General features: G+C 27.6%; 3 protein-coding genes across 9 annotated transcripts in view; 1 reads left to right on the top strand and 2 right to left on the bottom strand.

Moving 5' to 3' along the window:
* The first annotated feature begins 1,443 nt into the window (after window positions 1–1,443).
* Window positions 1,444–7,242, top strand: LOC122716405 (nose resistant to fluoxetine protein 6-like). The gene is made up of 13 exons (XM_043939436.1): window positions 1,444–1,933; window positions 2,449–2,693; window positions 2,902–3,095; window positions 3,627–3,748; window positions 4,657–4,899; window positions 4,997–5,198; window positions 5,285–5,450; window positions 5,545–5,624; window positions 5,695–5,790; window positions 5,896–6,025; window positions 6,583–6,757; window positions 6,870–7,012; window positions 7,101–7,242. Exons 1-13 carry the CDS (start codon window positions 1,711–1,713, stop codon window positions 7,227–7,229), a joined length of 2,148 nt encoding a protein of 715 aa, XP_043795371.1. The 5' UTR covers window positions 1,444–1,710; the 3' UTR covers window positions 7,230–7,242.
* A 136-nt stretch (window positions 7,243–7,378) lies between these two features.
* On the bottom strand, window positions 7,379–10,938 carry LOC122716409 (myotubularin-related protein 2). 3 transcript variants are annotated; one of them, XM_043939440.1, is made up of 10 exons: window positions 10,834–10,938; window positions 10,174–10,389; window positions 9,982–10,089; window positions 9,243–9,695; window positions 8,729–9,176; window positions 8,453–8,628; window positions 8,276–8,383; window positions 8,011–8,195; window positions 7,739–7,943; window positions 7,379–7,640 (listed from the first exon to the last, which is right to left on the bottom strand). In XM_043939440.1, exons 2-10 carry the CDS (start codon window positions 10,297–10,299, stop codon window positions 7,488–7,490), a joined length of 1,962 nt encoding a protein of 653 aa, XP_043795375.1. In that variant the 5' UTR covers window positions 10,300–10,389; window positions 10,834–10,938; the 3' UTR covers window positions 7,379–7,487. The 3 variants fall into 3 exon arrangements, with proteins under 3 accessions (XP_043795375.1, XP_043795376.1, XP_043795377.1); XM_043939441.1 differs by lacking the exon at window positions 10,834–10,938 and adding an exon at window positions 10,570–10,588; XM_043939442.1 differs by lacking the exons at window positions 9,982–10,089; window positions 10,834–10,938 and having other exon boundaries at window positions 10,174–10,413.
* A 4,303-nt stretch (window positions 10,939–15,241) lies between these two features.
* The window catches only part of LOC122716423, a 32,460-nt gene continuing 27,044 nt past the window's right edge, over window positions 15,242–20,657 (bottom strand). For 3 of the 5 annotated variants that reach the window (XM_043939477.1, XM_043939479.1, XM_043939478.1), the window contains exons 3-5: window positions 17,487–17,658; window positions 17,252–17,309; window positions 15,242–16,586 (exon numbers count right to left, since the gene is read on the bottom strand). In XM_043939477.1, the coding sequence (XP_043795412.1) occupies window positions 15,903–16,586; window positions 17,252–17,309; window positions 17,487–17,658 (914 nt within the window). In that variant the 3' untranslated portion in view covers window positions 15,242–15,902. The remainder of the gene's footprint in view (window positions 16,587–17,251; window positions 17,310–17,486; window positions 17,659–20,657) is intronic. The other 2 variants (XM_043939482.1, XM_043939481.1) reach the window with 1 other exon arrangement.

The following is a 20,657-nucleotide window of genomic DNA, read 5'->3' as shown; positions in this document are numbered from 1 at the left end:
TATTCTCTCATGGAATTTAATAACTTAATACGATTATATTTCAACGACAAATTGTATTCTAAATTCTATTTCTTTATTTTTGGGCCACGTGTAGATTCATCGTAGCTAATAGCTTTTCAAGAATCTTATAATTATATTTATATATGTATACAAAATAAATAATTCATATTTAAAAATTGAATTTTTTTTCTTTAAAATATCACATTTAAAAAATTATTATAATTTTATTATAATGTTCACATATCACATATAAAATTCTCGTTTCTTAAATCTTTTTTCAATAAATCAAAATCTTTAATTAGAAGATTTTATCTCTTTTCTTGAGTAATAGAGATTACCAAAAATTTATAATTATGAAAAAAAAAAGAGAATTATAAATTCTTCGGACACTATAAAAAAGGATCATATTTCAAAAAGATGTTCGCTCAAACTAAGAGGGTAAACGCGCTTTTTTATCGACTTCGAAAAAGATTTTTGCGCGAGTATTACGTTACGGCGAAATTTGATGAAGTAACTCAGAGACTTTGCCTAATAGCGTCAATAAAATAAGAATGCTAATTGCTCGCAAGGAGCGAATGTAAAATCGAGTGGAAGGAGCATTAAACGTGCGCGCAATCGAGTGAAAGTTTTTGAAAGAAAACAAGACAATCGAGGGATGTTGAAAAGGAAAAGGAGCAAGTTCGTCAATAAGGGAGATTTTATCTCGATTACGTGTATCGATCATCCGTATCACATCATATTGCTTTTCCATTAATCGAATGATATCATTGAAACGAGAATTGAAAACAAGATCGATTTCATCGTAACTGTTGATATAATATTTGAACGACTTGTAGCATTAGAAAACCAGTCGTGCTACATACTTGTCATAGTTTTCGATATTTTTTGTCGCACGCACGTGAGACGAGTCTGGTAAACCATGAATAGTCCTAATTAAGAAACATAATTAGAGGCGACTGTTTGTGGAAATGATTGTAAACGTTGTGACAAAATTGCAATAAAATTGGATTTTCAGAATTTGGAAGGGAAAAAATTGAGTAAAATATATATATATAAAAAAAAAAAGGAAAAAGAGTTTCTTAATTTTTAGTATTCGAATATCTGAAAGTAAAAAAATTGAAAGTAGAAAATTACATTATCGAACAAAGAATTTGACCTGGAAGAAAGTAACTGAAACGAACAATTTTTCCTAATGCAAATGTTTCAAAGATAAAATCAATATTATTTAACGAACGATAAAAAAAAAGAAGAATATTGTTACGTATTAAAAATAATTTACATTAAATAAGGAAAAATATTTAAAATGATAACGATGATGTAAATTCAATTAGTGAGAAATAATGGTCAAGTTAAAAATTCATGGTGGGGGTGTCTTGGTATAACTTCAAAGACAACAACGATGCAAACTCAGACCAGGAGGGAAGGCTTGCTTTCCATTCGGATTCTGTGATTACTCCTCCTGCACCGCAGTCCTTTCTCGGTCGTCTCTTTAGTCGGTGGTCTCATGCAAATAAATAGTCCGTTCTTTGGTCGGTACCTGTTGTCTTGTTGCGGTCGTGTCAGGGATCGTGTCGTTTGTCGTGTTCACCCTCGATCTCCACTCAACAACGTTCTTTCTCGCGATATAGAATATAGAATTCATTCGGTTACCATCAATTTTTCGTCAATGAATTTGAAAAATTAAGTGAAAATATCCAATCTATTTAAAACATGGAACATACAAAGATTTCTTTCTTGTGGTTATCCTTGTTATTATTTACGATGCTTTGCGCATCGATCGAAGCAAATTCAAGAAATGTGGTGACGATGAAGGAAACATTACCAGTGTACGCGATCACGGAATACATCGATATTCTGAATGCGAGCAGATGTCGGAATGAAATGGAGCAATTTCGCAAAGCGATAGATCACGACGTGCTGTGGGGTTTAAGAAGTTAGTAGTTTAAATAAATATAAAATTTCGATCGAGGGAATTATTCGTGCATCAAAGACAAAAAGAAGGGAACGAAAATGTGGTCTCTCCGACCGGTTGTGAGTCGAAACGTGCCGAAACCAACTGTACACACCTTATGTGGGACCAACATAACGATCGTGCATTTGCGGTGCTATGTTTCGTAATCCAATCGTTAATACAAACGTGCATTCACATCCGCGGAAAATTCGATATAATAATTTAAAACACAAGAAAACACTCTTGTGCAATCGCGAATTCTCCTTGAAACGAATATACATTACGATTACGTATCACGATTGTGTCACGATGTTTGATTTTTCGCTACGGCAACCCTCAAATCCGAGACTTTCTTCGCGTGTTGCACAAGAAACTAGTTTCCTTCGCTCTTCCTCGATCAGCTACTGGTTTCGAATACGATCAAACCTTGATCTTTTTATTTCTTACCATCGTTTGCCATTCGATCTTTTAAAAACCATATCTGCTATTTTTTAAAGTGTTGGACGCCAGCGGAGTGCCACCCTGGGGATTCATAAACGGGAACAATTTCTGGCTGGGAGGCAAAAATGATTGCAATTATATATCCAAAAATTACACGCTGTCCCTGTCGGAGAAAATTCAGAAGAACAATTCATTGTATCGAAATTCTAATGAAGAATATCCACCGTATGAACTTCATTTCTTTGCCGCCCGTATGAGACACAACAGTACTGTACAGTACCATATAGAATTATCGAAGGAAGTAAGCACGAGGAATTTACATTAGAATTTATATCTATTGAAATTTAAAATGTAAAATGAGAAAGAAAGAAAAATCAAGAAAGAAAATTGATTTAAATAAAAAAAAAAAGAAATGAAAATAATTGATAATTGAAAAAAATACAACTAATACAACTAACGTGTTTAAATGATAATGAGAAAAGAAATTTAAGAGATCATGCATTTTTTAGGACATAGTGACACTTGGACTTTGCTTACCGGCATCCTGCACTAAAACTGAGATAGCCACGATGATGGATAAAGTGTTACATAATGAAACTCTCTTGATTGGACAACTCTTTTCCATAGGTTTAACACTGGTCGAAATCACTGACCTCAGAAGCGGTCATGAATGGCTTCTCGAATGGAATATAATATTCATCATGTATGTAAATTAGCGTAATAAATTTTTTCAAAATTAATAAAAATCAAGATGTAGATAAATTTAATTTATTATATTATAAGCGATGAATATATTAGATCAGGCGAAAAAAATGAGTACATGAGTAGAAATAAATATTTTCATTCCATTTTTATCTCTTGAATGGTATAAAAATTTTGCAAATCAATTTTTCTTCGATATAATATAATTCGACATAGTAATTTTCGATGCCTATTACGTTTCAATTAAATGGAAAATAAATATTCACATCGAATTAGAATGTACATAATAAATAATATTTGTCAATAATTTAGACATCAAACGAAATATTTTATATGTTAAATATTTACTAATTAAATGAGATAGTATTTTCAAATAATATTTATTTATTTGGAAAGTTTTGAAAAGATTATGTAATATTTATTTATAATTTCAGTCTTCTAATATTTGTTTTAATTTATTTTTCAAATTTTCCCCAGCTCTGTTAATTATTGATTAAAATCACTGATCTATTTGATATATATTTGATTGCAGAATCATATTGGCCCTGCTATGTTGTGTAACAATAATTTGCACAGCATATGATGGTTTCGTCTACCAAAAACGTTTAAAAAACAAAAAAGAGTTAATTCCCTTTGAGAATAACAACGTATCCGGTAAGTTAACAATCTCACATTATATTGATATTTTTATCCAATATTTAACACATTTAATACACTTTACGAAAATGTAACACATCTCATTTATCTTACGAAATATTAATATATTTCAATTAATCAAAAATATAATCTATTTTATTATTTCTCCATTAAAACATTATATCGTTATATGCATGCGTTTTACACAAATTCTCAATCATCAAAATAATTAATTATCTTAGAATTAGATAATCCTATTAAATTTCATTATTAACTATTCAAATGTAATTATTATTCAATTCTTTTCATTATTATAAGAAAACATGCTATATTACACATGAAAATGATAAATTACTTAATTATGTAAATTTTCATAATTTTCTTTTTTTTCATAAACTATCTTTCAAACATATCTTTCTTTTTATTTTTATTAGAGAAACATTCTACTTTTCATTTAAAATCATTAAAGCCTATTAGTATTAGGAAAAAATGATAATATACTTCATTTCAAAATTGTATAGATATATTCTTCTTCGTAAGATAAATGAAATATGCCATTTTTTGTAACACGCGCATAGATAAATGACTTTTTATTTTATATGATTAATATGTTAATATATTCCTGAAATCTTTGAAGAATCGATTCTAAAAGCCAAAAGTCGATACCGCCAAAAATATCAATTTCAAATTTATTAATTTTATTTATAAGTAATTGCATCAGATGAAAAGAGATAAAAATAGAGAGATAGCTATATTTAATGCATTTATAATAATTTTTAATAAATAAGCCTCAAACGTTTATTTTAATCTTTAGATTCGATTTTTATTTCATGAATATATTAATATCTAATCCTTTGAATATTTTTTAATAATCAATATAATCTATAATAAATTATTTAATTATATATAATAAAATGTTTGAATAGAACTGAAAAACGATGTGGAAGAAAAAGGCGAAAATCATTGTCATGAATTGGTAACGACCGAGTTGAAACCGCAAAATAAAATAATACGATTTATTCTCTGTTTCTCGTGGTTTACGACTCTTAAGCAAATATTTCAAATGGAAGTCGGTTATGATGATATGCGTTTATTTCACGGTATGAAATTTTTTGGAATGATATGGATCATATTGGTGCATGCACTTTATTACGCGCATCATGCTATAGGTGAGACATCATTAATTACAGATAAATTTTAATCTTTTCGTTATTTCATTTATATAGAAAAAATTTTTAAAATAAAACTATACTTATATATATATAGCTAACAAGGTAATCGCATATCGGATGACTGACGAATTTTTCACGCAAATACTAAGCAATGCGACACTTTCGGTGGATACCTTTTTCTTTACCGGTGGCTTTCTATTGACGTATACATATTTAAGATCACAAGGAAACAAAAAGAAAACGTTCAGTGAATCAGTGACGCAAATTATACAAGGGATCATTAAACGATTCATTAGGTATTGTATAATATTTATAAGCATTTAAAATTTCGTTGCAATTAGATTTTAATGAGAAAATTTTAAAATTCCGATTTCATTTCAAGACTTACACCCGGATATCTTGTCGTAGTCATGATTTTGATATTAAATTTTACTTGGATGGAAAAAGTTTCGATGATTCCATCCAGCGAGGAAATACACGTTTTATGTACAAAATATTGGTGGAGGAATGTACTTTATATCAACAACTTCTTTTCATGGAATGAACAGGTACGAATTTTGTTAAATATTTTATTCTTATTTTATCACGTATTTGAACAATATTTAAAAAAGACTCGTTTAACGGATAAATAATAAATTTCAGTGTCTCAGCTGGAGTTGGTATTTACCCAATGATATGCATTTCTTCATTTTTGGTTCAATTATTCTAACATTAATGAACACGTAAGTTTATAATTCAGATTTTTAATTATTTATCATTTGATTTTATTTAATTATCAATTGTAAATTTCAGACATTACAATATCGCATTGAGCTTAAGTGTTATTACAATAATTTTATCAATATTTACATCCGGTTATTTGGCTTACAGTTATAATTATATACCTGCGTAAGCATATAAAATATTTTTATATTATCATAATAATATATATTTAATATTTTAAAAAGTATATATATATATATATATATATATATACATATATTATTTTTTTAGATTGAATGAACAATATGAAATGTTAACATACTTTTATTTACGTCCGTGGACAAGAATTCCACCATATTTGATAGGAATGGGTACATGTCTGCTTCTTACAAAATGGAATTATAAATTACATTTATCAAAGGTAATATATATATAATTTTTATTAATTATACATTTTATTTCTTATCTATATTTTTATGTATTTTTAATCTTTGCAAGGTCGAGATGTATACAAGATGATTTTATAAATGTCTTTTAATAGACATTTAATAAACATATATACAAGAATGTCTTTAATAGATATATAAAATGACTTTATAAATGTTTTTTAATAGATACATAAAGAAATTTTTCATTGAAAAATAGCTTTTATATGATATTTATATGAGTCTATGCTCATCATTTACAATTAGATAGAAATCTTGTATAAAAACAGTAATTGAATTAAATCGAATCATTTTTATAATAATGATAATTTATCGAATTGATTGTCAAAAAAACAAATGAAATTTAAATTTTATAGATTGATTATAGATTAGTTTATTAAGTCGAAATTTTATTATATTTAACAAATGTTGCAATTTTTTATATTTATAAAAAGTTTTAAAGTATAGATTTTATATTATTGTATATTACAATTAATAATTCAATATTTTTTGAAAGCTTAAATAAAATGCATATAATCATAATATGTTTCAGAAAACATTATTCGTTTGTTGGACTTTAGCAATTTTGTGCAATTGTTCAATTTTATTCGGTCTTGTAAACAAAAATTTAACTCTGGGTGTATCTATTCTTTATACGGCCTTAAGCAGAACAGCCTGGGCCTTTGGTGTAGCTTGGTTTGTAGTTGCATGTTGCACGAATAATTGCAGTAAGTAACTTTTTTCTTAAAAAAATATTCATATTATATTGTATATAATTATTATAATTTTTTATATTCAATTTAATTGATTAATTTAAGTATTTTTTTTTTATGTTTACAGATTTGATAAATAAATTTTTATCGAATAAAATATTCTTTCCTATGAGCAGATTAACTTATGCTTGTTATCTGCTAAATCCTGCAATTATACTTTCATTATATTCGATTTCTTCTTATCCCTTTTTCATTGATTACGTCACAATTGTAAGAATAATAAAATTTAAAGTTTTATTAAATAATATCAAAGTAATGTTAATGAAAATAATTTTAATTTTTTTAATTTTTTTTTCAGGGTGGGATATTCCTAGTAGCAGTATTATTTAGTTACACTGCTGCTATAATATTAAGTGCATCAACAGAAGCACCATTTATAATGCTTCTGCGATTGATCATCCAATCGAAAAATAAAGAAACAAAATGAATATATAGACATAGATATTTCTATAAAACTTTTAATTGATAAATCTGAAAAAAATCATTCGTGTATTAAAACATTTGGAAATGTTTAATGTTTAATATTTTTTTATATTTGGGAAGGAGGATCAATCTGAAGAATCATTTGCACAAAAATTATAAACGTTTTCTTTTTATCAACGAGTATTTTGTACATAGCGAGCAAAAAAAAGTCATATACAAATAATTATAGATCGCTGAAAGATAAGAAACAATTTTTTTCATGTTATGAATGAACCGGCGAATGTATCCTAGGTGGTGCCGGTGATGTCATTGATCGATTTGCTCGACTAGCCTGTTCACGCCGACCTTCTTCCAGTTGTTTTTCAAGTTGTTCTTTTAAAACTAATAATTCTCTCGTTCGTTGATAAACAGGATCCTTTAAAAACACAATATGGAAGAAATATGAAATAATTATTTAATTTAATTAATAATTTTATGTATGCAGAAATTAAAGTGATAGAATATTTTATATACCTGCTGTCGCATACTCGGATTCCATCTACAATATAAACTTTTCCACGGTTTAATGTATCTCATACTAGCGATTGGCATTAGAACAAGCTGATAATAAGGAGCAGCCCAATATAAAGGATTTTGATATAAGGATAACTGACTGTTCGTATACGACCATAACGAAACAGTTTTTTGTTTTACTTGTTCCTGAACTCTTTCTCGTTCACTGTAAGCGTATTACAAGCTATATTTATAATAGTCTTACAACGATCGATGCAAAATATTTAACATACCTGCTAAATAAAAATGTGCCAAATCTACAAGAATATAGGTGATCAAGAATAGTGATTAGAAAATGTTCATTAAACTCAAATGCATTAGGAAACTGACGACTTATTTGCCACACGCAATCCATAAATTGTAAAAATACTGGAGATCTGTCTGCATCGCTATGATGTTCGTCACCATGACCGATTCTCTAAAATATATTATTAGAATTATAGCATTTTCAAATCAACATTGCACAGAAAATATTTAATTAGGTCAGGTATTGTAGACCTGTTGAAATTTGTGACCAAAACTGAGCCATTCTTTTTCTATTAGCACTTCAAAACCTTTGATAGTTCTATAATATGGATCTAACATTAACATGGCAAGAGCTGTTAGCTATAAAAAATTATAAATATTAAAATTATATTATATTTAAAAAATATTTTATATTATTTATTTAATTACCTGTGCTGTCCTATCCCATCCATCTGAACAATGCACTAACACTGAAGTTTTATGATTTTCAACTTTATCTACTATTCTTAATGCTCCTGCAAGTACATATTTTATATGTTTCAACCAAACTGTAGATTCTATTCCTGATAACCATCTTGTTTCATCAATTGTCGGGAAACATAACTCTAAAAGATAATTAATAATAATTTATTTATTAATTAATAGTAATAAATAATAATTTTTTTTATTGCAATTTAACGAAAATATTAGTGATCATAAACTGACCTTTTAATTTTCTAAGACTCTCTCTCATTACATGTATATTATGAATATCAAGAAATACAAGTTCTGCATTTTGATAAGCGTCTTCACTTTCATAACCGCCACCTTTAGCTTTATTTGCAACAGCATTAGGCATTGGTCGAGCATCCATAATAAAAAGTTTATGACTTTGTGCATTAGCATCCATTATTAACTGAATGTATCGCTCGTCTTCGCGACTACGTTTGCCACCAACACCTACTAATGGTTGAGCACAACGAGTTATCGTTGCTTGACTTTCTGGATGGATCCATGAGAGTACTGGAAGTCTTCCTCTACTTCGAAAAGCTGCAGATGCTTGCAAATCCTCATCAGTTGCTGCTGCAGGTACTGCCCATACAGCGGGATAACTATCACAAATTGAATATGTGTCGTTGATTTTCGATATCTTCCACATATCATTGTTTACTCCCTAAAAATAATTGTAACACTAATATATTTTATTTTACATTAAACGTGAGAATATAACATTTTTTACCATTCGTTTTAATTCTGCTATAGGTTCGTAAACATTCCATCCATTTTCAGAAAATGTCTCAAAATATTCAAACGCGAAAAGAGGTAATTTATGAGATAAAGGAAAAGAATACTGTTGAAGTTTTTCAAAAACATCTCTTCTGGAATGATTTTCTTGTTTATGAGCAAATCTAAGATTTCGCATATCTTTACAAAATACTTCAATGCCATAAGAATTTTCTCCTTTGCTAGATGCACCACCAACTTTTTCGATTCTACTAACAACACCTAACGGTACTTCAACAACATAAGGCGTTTCACGATCTACACTCCGAAAATGAAGTTTATAATTTGTAATACTGAGAATTCCTCTGACTGGTCCCGAATAAGGACACACATAAGTTACTTCATGAGCAATGCCTTGCACACGTTCTCCATTTAAAAGTGGTGGACCTGTTTCTCCACTAGACAAATTCTATAAAAAAATGACTTAGGTAAATAATTATGTTGATAAAAAACAACAATTAAATAATAAAACAAGTATCTGCTATTTTAACTATACATTGAAACAATAAATTATGTACTAAAAAAGTAAAAGTAAAAGTGAAAAAAGATTTCCTAAAAAATATGAAATATTTATTATATTAAATGAATGAAATCAAAATCATATTGTATAAAGAAAAGCAAATTTTGGTAATAAATTAATTCTTAACAAATGTAAAAACTACATCAATTTTCCTAATCATTTATATAAAACTCACTTTTACTTGATTGTCTTTTCTAGTTTCTAAAGCAGACACAATATTATTATCTGTTGAAGTAGAGCTTGAAGAAAAACTTTTGGAATGTGATGCTTTATCCCAGCTTTCCTAAAGAAGTTTTAATGCTTATATATAATTAAATATAATTATGTCTAAATCAAAAACTTAAATATATGAATTAAATTATATTACCGATTCTTGACCCATCTTAGAATTAAGGGAACTGCTCTTGCTATCTGAATTAAGAGAATCAGAACTGGCATTTTTGGAGTTATTTTGTTCAACATTCAAAAGTTCAGCACTACCCCTTTTTTCCATATTTCTAACTTAACTTGCTCTTTTTTCACATTTAATATATTTTCATCCTTATATATAATTCTAAACACCACATCTTTAAAATAATATCACCTTCAAAAATAAAATATTAAACTGATTATTTAGTTATTATAATCTATTAAATTTTTATTTACATAAACATATGAATTGATAACAAATATGTGATAAAAATAATTGCAATAGTAATCAAAAAATATTGTATAAACTGTATAAGATTCATATATTTTGTGAAATTTTTATAAATTACTTAACCTTAAAATCCTGAAACTTTATAATATATTATAATTCAAATTATTATAAGTATAAATTTAAAATATATAAGTAATAATAATATTAAAAATAATATTTAAAAGTATAAAATACAAATTTTAAATACGAAATAAATTCTAATAATGATATAAACAAAGTTTTACATAATATTTACGCCACGCCCAGAAGGAATATATTATTTTTATATATTATAATATACATGAATCTTAAATTGTTTAAATATAAAAAGAATTCCAATACACTGACCTTATTCAAAAAAATATTACATAAAAATATTCTAATGAATTCAATCCTTTCAATGCATGTATTTGACAGGCATAGTTCATAGACATTTGACTTTATAAAGTCAAATAGAAATATTTAAGTGATAATATCATTTATTATATGGCAATTTATCATATAAGTTCATAATAACAATTCTTTATATCTGAAAAAATAATATCAAAAACAAAAAATATATGTCATTTAAAAAGCATATTTCTATTTTCTGTTACAATAAATATAAAAAATATCAATTCTAAAATTTCATTCATGAAAATGTACTCTAAATTATAAATTAAATCCTATTAAAACATATATTTTTTATGTCAATTCTTATTATGCGAATATTTAAATTAATATACTGTAGATTATATTTTCAAAAATAAAATTATATTTTATCAAAAAAAATTTTAAATTTAATATTTTCCAAAAATATTGTTTAACACATATCATTTTTTCAAATATTTAAAAATTATTCATATATGAAATGATTAGGAATTATAAAATTAAATGATGAAATATAATGGAATATATATATCAAAAACTAAATATGTTTTATATGCATTCTATAAATCTGAAACTGTAAAAATAATTAAGAATTAATTCTGAATATTTTGTATAATTTTTTATTAAAACTATATTAATATTTATATTTTTCTATATTTGTAAATGTAAAATTTCTATATTTCAATTTTATATATTTTAAATATTTATATTTTTTACGTTAAAAATGAAATTATATTAAAATTGCAAAAAAAATTTAAATAATGAAAATGAAAATGACATCTCATCGTCACACATCAAAACAAATAAAAGTAAAGAGAACATATAGGCAAATAAAGTAAAAATTAGCGCCATCTAGAATATCATAAATGAAACTAAAACATAGATAAGGAAAGTAAATAATAGAAAAAGATAGAGATAGGGTAAAAATGTGGAAATCAGCGCCATCTCTAGAGTGCCGCAAATGAAACACAAAAAGAAAGGATAGCAAATAACGAGAGAAGGATAGAGATAGTAAGAATTGGCCGTTAGCGCCATCTCTTGAATATCAAAGGAAGTATTTTCTTTAAAAATTAAAAGTATCTTCGTAAAAATGTTAAGAGATGGCGCCGAAGGTTAATTCTTACTTCTATCTATCCTTTTCTCATTATTTGCTATCCTTTTTTGGCACTCTAGAAGTTAAGAATTAACTTTCGGCGCCATCTCTTGAATATCAAAGGAAGTATTTTCTTTAAAAATTAAAAGTATCTTCGTAAAAATGCTAAGAGATGGCGCTAAAGATTAATTCTTACTTGTATCTATCCTTTTCTCATTATTTGCTATCCTTTTTTGGCACTCTAGAAGTTAAGAATTAACCTTCGGCGCCATCTCTTAGCATTTTTACGAAGATACTTTTAATTTTTAAAGAAAATACTTCCTTTGATATTCAAGAGATGGCGCTAATAGCCAGTTCTTACTATCTCTATCCTTCTCTTATTATTTGCTATCCTTTCTTTTTGTGTTTCATTTGCGACACTCTAGAGATGGCGTTGATTTCCACATTTTTACCCTATCTCTGTCTTTGTCTCACTATTTTCTCTCTTTATCTATTTGTTTTACGAAATTATACATCTAAAAGCTTCGATATTTAAAATATTTTATAATTTTTTTTATCTGAATCTATTGAAAATCTTAATAAATTTCATTTTATGCAATTTTATATCTTGTAAATATATTATACATTATATATATATATATTTGTTTTTATATATGATATATTATTGCAATATATATAGCTATTTTTGTAATATTGTATATATTTATTTTAATTTTTAATTATCTAAAAAAATTTTCAGCTAATTTTGCAATTTTATATCAAGAAAATGTAATTCGAAAAAAAATGACATATGAAATTTTTTCTGATATTTTTAAAAACAAATATTTTTTAAATTTTAATATAATTGTTTATTATTTAATTACAAATTTTAATATATTTAATTGTATTTATCATTTATATAGTTATCTTTATAATTATCATTCTATATGGTAAACGTTTTAAATTGTTTTTTACAATTCTCTTAAGTCTATAGATACTTACCATTTGTATACTTGATACTTACCTTTTATGTATTCTATATTAAATTATAATATTATTAAATATTTCTTTGTTTTTGGTATAATATTAAAAAATGTTTGAAATAAAAATTAAATAGTATCAAGGTAAATACATTTTGATTATTAATTCATAAATACATATTTGCATTTAAATGCATTATTATATATTTTTTAATGTATTAATTAGTTGTAGTTTTGCATTTATTATAAAAAATTATTAATTATATAAGTTATTTTATTAGCTTATAAGAGATAATATATATTTTTTAAACTAATGATTTTTTATATAAATAAAATTTAATAGTTTTTTCTGAAATCTGGATTTTTTAGATCAATCATTATTATAATTCTCATATGAAAGATAATTGGTATAATAATTAATATTGTCATATTTAGTTAATTATTCAGTATCTTGATAATGTTATTCCATTTTGAATAACATATGACATGAGAATGAGAGCTATATAACCTTTGAACATCAAATCTATTCTCTATTTAATTTATGATAATATAATTAAGAAAATCTGTAGCTGTTAAATAAGCTTCTTATTTTGTATTTTTTAATATTAAATTTATCTATATATTCTGCATTGTCAATTAACCACTATTTATGAAGGTACATAAAATATATATTATTTCCATATGAAATTGTTCCCAAATTAGATTGGCATTGTAACTCAATATCTATATATTTATTCTTAAAAACATTTAAACGATATTTAAATATTTAAACATCTTAAGCCAACTAAGAAATAATATTACAAATTATATAAAAATTTTAACATTTCAACATAATTTTTTATTAGTTCAAATGTTTTTTTGAACAATATTTTTCTTATCTAGAACAAATTTGGAAAGAAAATTATGTTAAATAAAAATTACTTTTCATAAAAATCTCAATTAAAGAAAAAACATCAAAATCAAATTAAAAATTCTAATATTAGAATAAAAATCAAAAAAATAAATTCTACATTAAAAATAGTGTACTTGTACAAAAAAAAAGTAAAATTTATATTTTATTGATCAAAATTTTAATAATAATAATAAGTTAAAATTTATATGCTCAAATAATTTAGAAATTAAATTATTGCATACTAAAAGTATCATTAAGAATGAGATAATTTGATCGTTCTATCTAGAAAAGACTATTTCTAATTTAAATAAATCCTTATTTAAATTAGAAATAAGTTTTCAATGATATATATATTTATATTGTAAATATAAGAAGATTAGATTCGTATTGTATCATCGGGGTTTCCAGAGAATGAAATCTTGTTAATCGAATATCAAATCAGATTACACATAAAGTGCATACCAATCGTTTTGACGAATCAAAAATTATATTTTACATATAAAAATCTATATATTCAATGTATATTGTTTTAGTTTTCTTTATTCTGATCTTGTCAATAGATTTTTAAGCTCTTATTAAAAAATATTTTAAATCCTATATTATTTGATTAATAATCATGATTTGTTGAAATATACTTATTAAAATATATTTTGGATTTTTTAATAAGTATAAAAAACACTAAATATTATTATTCTGATATCTTTTGAGTAGGTTTCATTGTGTCACGATCTATAATACATTAGTTGGGGAGAAATTATGAATTTATTTATAAAAAAAAAATTGCTCAACGAAACAAAATATAGTAATCAGATTTCGACGGTGATGCAGCGATTTCGATTAAGTGTATTCCACAATATAGAGCATATTCATAACATGAAATATAAAACTCTCATTATCAACTATATATATCGTTAACTTTGAACATGGTCAACATATAAATATACAGTCATCACGTTAAGTTAAATGTATCCATACAATACATACAATGAATCTATACACGGTATAAGTAAAATCCCTACATCTTTTCTTGTTTTTTTTTTCTTCTTGACAGTTTAGATACATACATAAATGCATACACACGTATATGCGAAGTATATATATCTCGGAATATGTCGCTAATACACAATTATACAAAACACTATAGCGAAATTCGCGTTTGCGTGTGTTCCTTTATATTTTTTTTCATTTTGTTTCTTTTTCCCTTAGAAATATACATTTATCAATAGTACGTAGAGACGCTACTGATTAAAATAGAAAACGAAAATACAAGTATAAATGAAAAAATATATATATATATATATATATATATATATAATATATGCATTTATATTATACATACATATATATATATATGTGTATATATAATATATGCATTTATATTATACATATGTATATATATATAATATATATATATATATATATATATATATATATATATATATATATATATAATATATAATATAAACATATATATAAATATACAAATACACATCGAAAAATTTTCATTTACATGAATTACAAAGAACGGAGTATTAGTTCAACGGATAATCTCTCTTTTTTCTCTCTTTCGCTCTCACAATATTTTCCGTAGCACTTAAATTGCTTATTATATTTTGGCACTTATAGCGAAGAATTTTCTTAAACTGTAATTTACATTAGAGATTTTGCTATTTTTTGTTTCGTTTTTATTATTTTATTATTTTGAATGGATCACATTTATCTTTTAGGCCAACAAAGTATTTTGCGCTTTTATTTATTATTACTCAAGTAGTTATCGCTTGATATCTGCCAATTGCAAAGAAAATGTACGGAATCTTTTTTAGAAACATGTAGAGAAATATCCGTAGTATCTTCTCCGTTTGTTGGTCAGTCTCCAGCCTCGATGGGCTCTCTCTCCTTCTTTACTGTTCATGCGAATAAATTTGTCTCGACGAAGAACTCGAGAAATCCCCGTCGAGTTCTGCTCGCTATCCTCTCTCTCGCTCTCTTGCTCTTTCGCTCTCTCCCATTCACTCTCCCTCTCTTTCTCTCAATTCGCAGAATATATCTGTGTGAGTGTGTATGGTATATGTCAGTCTTATCTGGTGGTGCACGGCCAGCCCGGTCACGTCATTTGTGCGGCATTGAAGCCTCGTTTCCTCGGAGTGGTGAATTGTGGGCTGGTGATTTGATACTGTTGCACGTATGGATTGTTCCTAAGGACATTACCACCAGGTGAACCGGTCGAATATTGCGAAGGTACCGTGATTATCCCAGTTTGTTGCAAATACTGTTCACGATAAAGTGCCTGTTGCGTCACATATTCCCCGTTCACAGGATTCTGAGCACTGTAATGAACCTTTACGGTCTTGGCCGATGGCTGATTAGCGTTGCACTCCTTATAACTGTCTTGATAACGCAAACTGGTTGGAGAGGAGCCAGGCGGTGTGACATTTTTCAGACTTTGGGTTGGACTTTGGGTGATCGATTCTAATACGTGTCTCGGCATACTTGGCGATGGGCAGTGAGTCTCTTGGAGACCATCCACGCGATTCGCATTTCTCATGTAAATAGGTGCACTCTCCGGTCTACCACCAACTATATTCCTTATTCCTTCCCTGTCTTTTGCGCTCAGACTCTGTCGAGATGCATTCAATCCTGAACCGCGATTTTTCATCGCGGATGGGGATGCGTTGTTCAAGTCGGAGACACTCGACCAGCTCACACTGGCTAATTCCCATTGACGTAGAAGATTAGACACTCGTTCAGCTCTTGCAGTCGTGTCGAGACTTTCATCGTAATCCGGACCCTGAAAATATTTTAAAAATATTATTTTGTTATTATTAAATATTATTAAATAGTAATAATTAAATATCTAATAAAAATATCAAAAGAATATTATAATATTTCAAGTATGTGATTTTATATGAACATTGTATAAAAAATATAAAAAAAATTTCCCCATATAAAAAAATCAATGTTATATTGAAACGGTCAAGAACAACCGGTACGAGAAAAGAGGGAAAAAGTGAAAAAGAATGAGCGTCTTCTGAAGGAACGTAAGAGCATTAAATATGGAGATGATGAAATATGGAGCAAATTCATATTTCATAGTCGATAAAAGTAACATAATTGACCGATCGACTTACATGCATACGAATTAATATTATTGTTACGACGAGGCGACCACAAGGTCGATGAAGCCTTAAGGAAACATCTATTTTACATGCCCTGATTCCAATGCATTTTGCCAACGCGATAGAGAAAATAATTGCGTAATTCGAGGTTGATCTTGATCGTTTTATAAGCCGAAAGCTTTGTCACATAGTGAATCTTGTATGAAAATAACAAGGCGTTACGTAAAAAGATAATGCAATTAATTTGTAAATGATAAAATGATAAATTGAAAAAAATGATTGTACAGATAAAACATGATTGTGAGAAAAACAAGATGGAATTAAGATTTTAACTTACATTTTCAATTTTTTCATCGAGCATTCTGAAGAAGTCGAGTTGACTGGTGGATATCTCTCTGCAAAAAATATTAAAGTAAAAATTATGATATTCATTTTATTATATGTTTTGCTTCATTACAAATAACAAATTTGAATAAGCATATCGTGCAATAAATCGAATGCAATAAATCAAATATAATAAGGGAGTAGATAAAGCATAAATAAAATGAATATGGAGATATAATGAAACGTACGCTTGTTGCAACAGAGGACCACTTCCAGGTGTGTTCGACTTCTTCTTGGCTTGGCCCTTGATCTCGCCAGATCCATTTTGCTCTTCGTTTCGGTTCACCTCGACCCCATTGTTATTAGTTTTGTTATTTTTCGCGTTACCATTTCCATTTTTTTGTTCTACTGATGCAGAACCTGAAACACGAAGGTTACAAAAATATTAAAACTTGAAGGTATCTTAAATTTATATTAACATAAACATAACATTAATTAAATAGATTTTTTAGAAATTTGAATATGAAAAATTGATAAAGTCTCAAAATTCTCGAAAAAAAAAATATTTTGAAAAATTTAGCTTCCGGAATTTTTTGAATTCAATTTATAATCAATAATAAAAATCTTTGTGACTTACAAAATTTGGTTAAATAAAAATTAATAACTTATTTATACGAATTATTATTTTCAAGAGTTTCAACAAAAATAAGTTCCGAGTTCTCGAAATTTCTTAAGTTTCAAAGTCTTTTGAAGTTTCGAATATCTTTATATCCTTACTTATTATTGTAATTTATGTTTATTATTCACATAAATGTTATCTCTTTCAACGTAAGCAAAATCCGCAGAAAAGCAACAGATTATCAACTTCAATTCTTTCCATGTAGGATCACGAAAAGACAAGTGTATAAAGAAACTTCTATGCCTATTCCGTATGTAAGAAATTAAGTAGAAGATATTTCTTGAACGTTGCATCTAATATTTGTTCACTCAAATAGGTGATGTCATCGATGCGTTCAGAATATCGTGAGAGAAGAAGACGAGAAAAATATTGAATGCGACACAATCGACAGCAAAATTAACTTCCCTCGTGAGAGCGGAACAATTGCACTCCATGCAATTGTTCAAGGAGCCATTTTCTTCCATTATTTAGCAAAAGAGGCGCAAAAACGAGGAGAAGCTTGGAAAAAGCATATTATCATGTACAATGGAAGAAAACAACGGATGGAAAAAATAAAATGTAATTTACGTGAAATTATCTTTCGAAGTGATGCAAAAAATACGCATATGAAATACACAGATAGAGTGCAAAGGTCAAGATTAACGCTCGTAAACATTTAATCTTATCGCAAGAAGGCTTGACACTTTTAAGGGCTGATACATTCGGGCCTGAATCCAAACGGAATATTCGATTAAAATTAAAAAAGACGGTCAGTTATAAATGAAAGATTGAAAAGTGGCGCACATTAACCTGGTGCATCGTGACTTTCACACGAATATAGATAGATATGTACATGTATGGATATTATATGTGAAGAAGACACTTGCAAAGTTGCAACCATGCTTGAACGATAAAATAGTAACAGGTTTTCTTTGTCTGGCATTAGAAAGTTTAGATATAAATAGAGAACATTTTACATGCTTAGGCTATCTATTTTTCATTGAAACAATTTTTTAACAGAGTGAGAATCTCCTCCTTTCAATCTATTTCCAACTATATTATTATCTAGGCTTACTACTAATAGAAATAAATTTCATATTATATTAAATTTTTATTAAACATTTCTATTTAACATTTAAAACATCTATAAGCTGAAAGTGACGATTAAAAAGAATTTTTTAATTATTCAAACTGACTCCGATTTTTTTTTTTTACAAGAATAGCTGGGAATAGCTGATTCGCGAACGCGTTCATACATTGGCACTTTTCTCCCAAAAATCGTGAGTGAAGGGTTAAATTTGCTACTCGTTCGCACGCATTGGCGGGTCGTTAAAATTGACGCGTGGGCGTGGAACGTTAATTGCAACAAGCGCATGGTTCGAGAGGCGACGAGTGCAGTCAGCCGAGGACCCACCTACTGACCTACACACGTGCAAAAAGACCGCCACCGCTCGTTCGTGGCTCCCTGCGTGTCTCGCGTTTATTTGCGTTTCATTGTAATCCGAGTTCATTCTCCTTTTGCTCTCTTTCGCGCCCCTGTCTCCGGTCGCCTCGCGTGCCAATGAATGGACCACAAGTGCATGCGTGTGCGCGCCGATCGGACCCGCGAGACTATTCATTTCCGCCTGGAATAATGCGATCGAAACGAATACAATTGATTGTCGGTTGTTCTATTATCAGAAATTGTGAATACGATACGAATTTGGAAAGATGCGTACAGGTACGGTTTTAAATTTAAAATATGATTCATTAAAATTGAAGTGAACATCGAGAATACACGAGTTATGCTTTCGATTTTGTTTTTTTTAGGTATTAATCCCTTGAACAGAAATGGAAAATTCTGAGATATTTATTATAATATAACAAAGATAGAAACTTGATAATAATGCAACGAAAAATTCGTTTCGTTGTGAAGTGCATTTTCGATGATGAACCATAGGCTTAAGGTAGATTAGAAATTAATAAAAATCAAGAGAAATATCCGTCAAATTGGTAATATTACGCTTAGATATATTTTTTTTCATTTTTAACTTTTTTATTGAAAAATTATGCGGTTAATTTTTGAACATCTATAACCGAATATTTTGTACATTAAGTTATCTCATAAATATAGGAAAATTAGAAGAACGATGTTTAATAAACGAATTACAAAAGTTAGACGAAAATTAGTTGCAAAATTAAAACGAAACTGTTATTGTAATAAAACCTAATGCAATTTCATGTCATGATAAACTATTATGCACTCATTGCCCGTATATTCTAGAGTTATGATAAACAATTTTCTCTGGATAAATAATGTAATTTTAGAAGCTATGAACTTTTAAAACAAAATCAAATCATATGCAATTTTGTTTTATTTTGAAACGTCTAAAACAGCATTGCTCTAATAATCTAATATAACAATTATAAATTAATTTATTCGACACGATTCTTAGGTTTCTCTCAGCTGTTACGAATTTCTCAATCGTTTTAAACACTATTTATTTATCTTCCTACAATGTGTACATATTATACATATCGAAGTCTCGAAATAAATGATATTGCCTAAGAGGGACACACTCAGTTGAACCTTGACGGTTCAATGAATCTCGTCTCGGATCCAAATATAGAAATATACCACTGTTAATTTCGAGTAACAAGTGTTCAGATGAAACAAGATTGGGCATCGATACAAATTCGTATCGATACGAACAACGGAGTATTTTATTGGATAATAGAGGGAAAATAGACGAGGTTGGGAGCATTTTTACGCGATTAAATG

This window comes from Apis laboriosa, unplaced genomic scaffold (genome assembly GCF_014066325.1).
Source record: "Apis laboriosa isolate Shangri-la unplaced genomic scaffold, ASM1406632v1 scaffold45_cov149, whole genome shotgun sequence".
NCBI classification, from domain to species: domain Eukaryota; kingdom Metazoa; phylum Arthropoda; class Insecta; order Hymenoptera; family Apidae; genus Apis; species Apis laboriosa.
The sequence above is the reverse complement of the archived record's forward strand: the minus strand, read 5'-3'. Positions and strand labels throughout refer to the sequence as shown.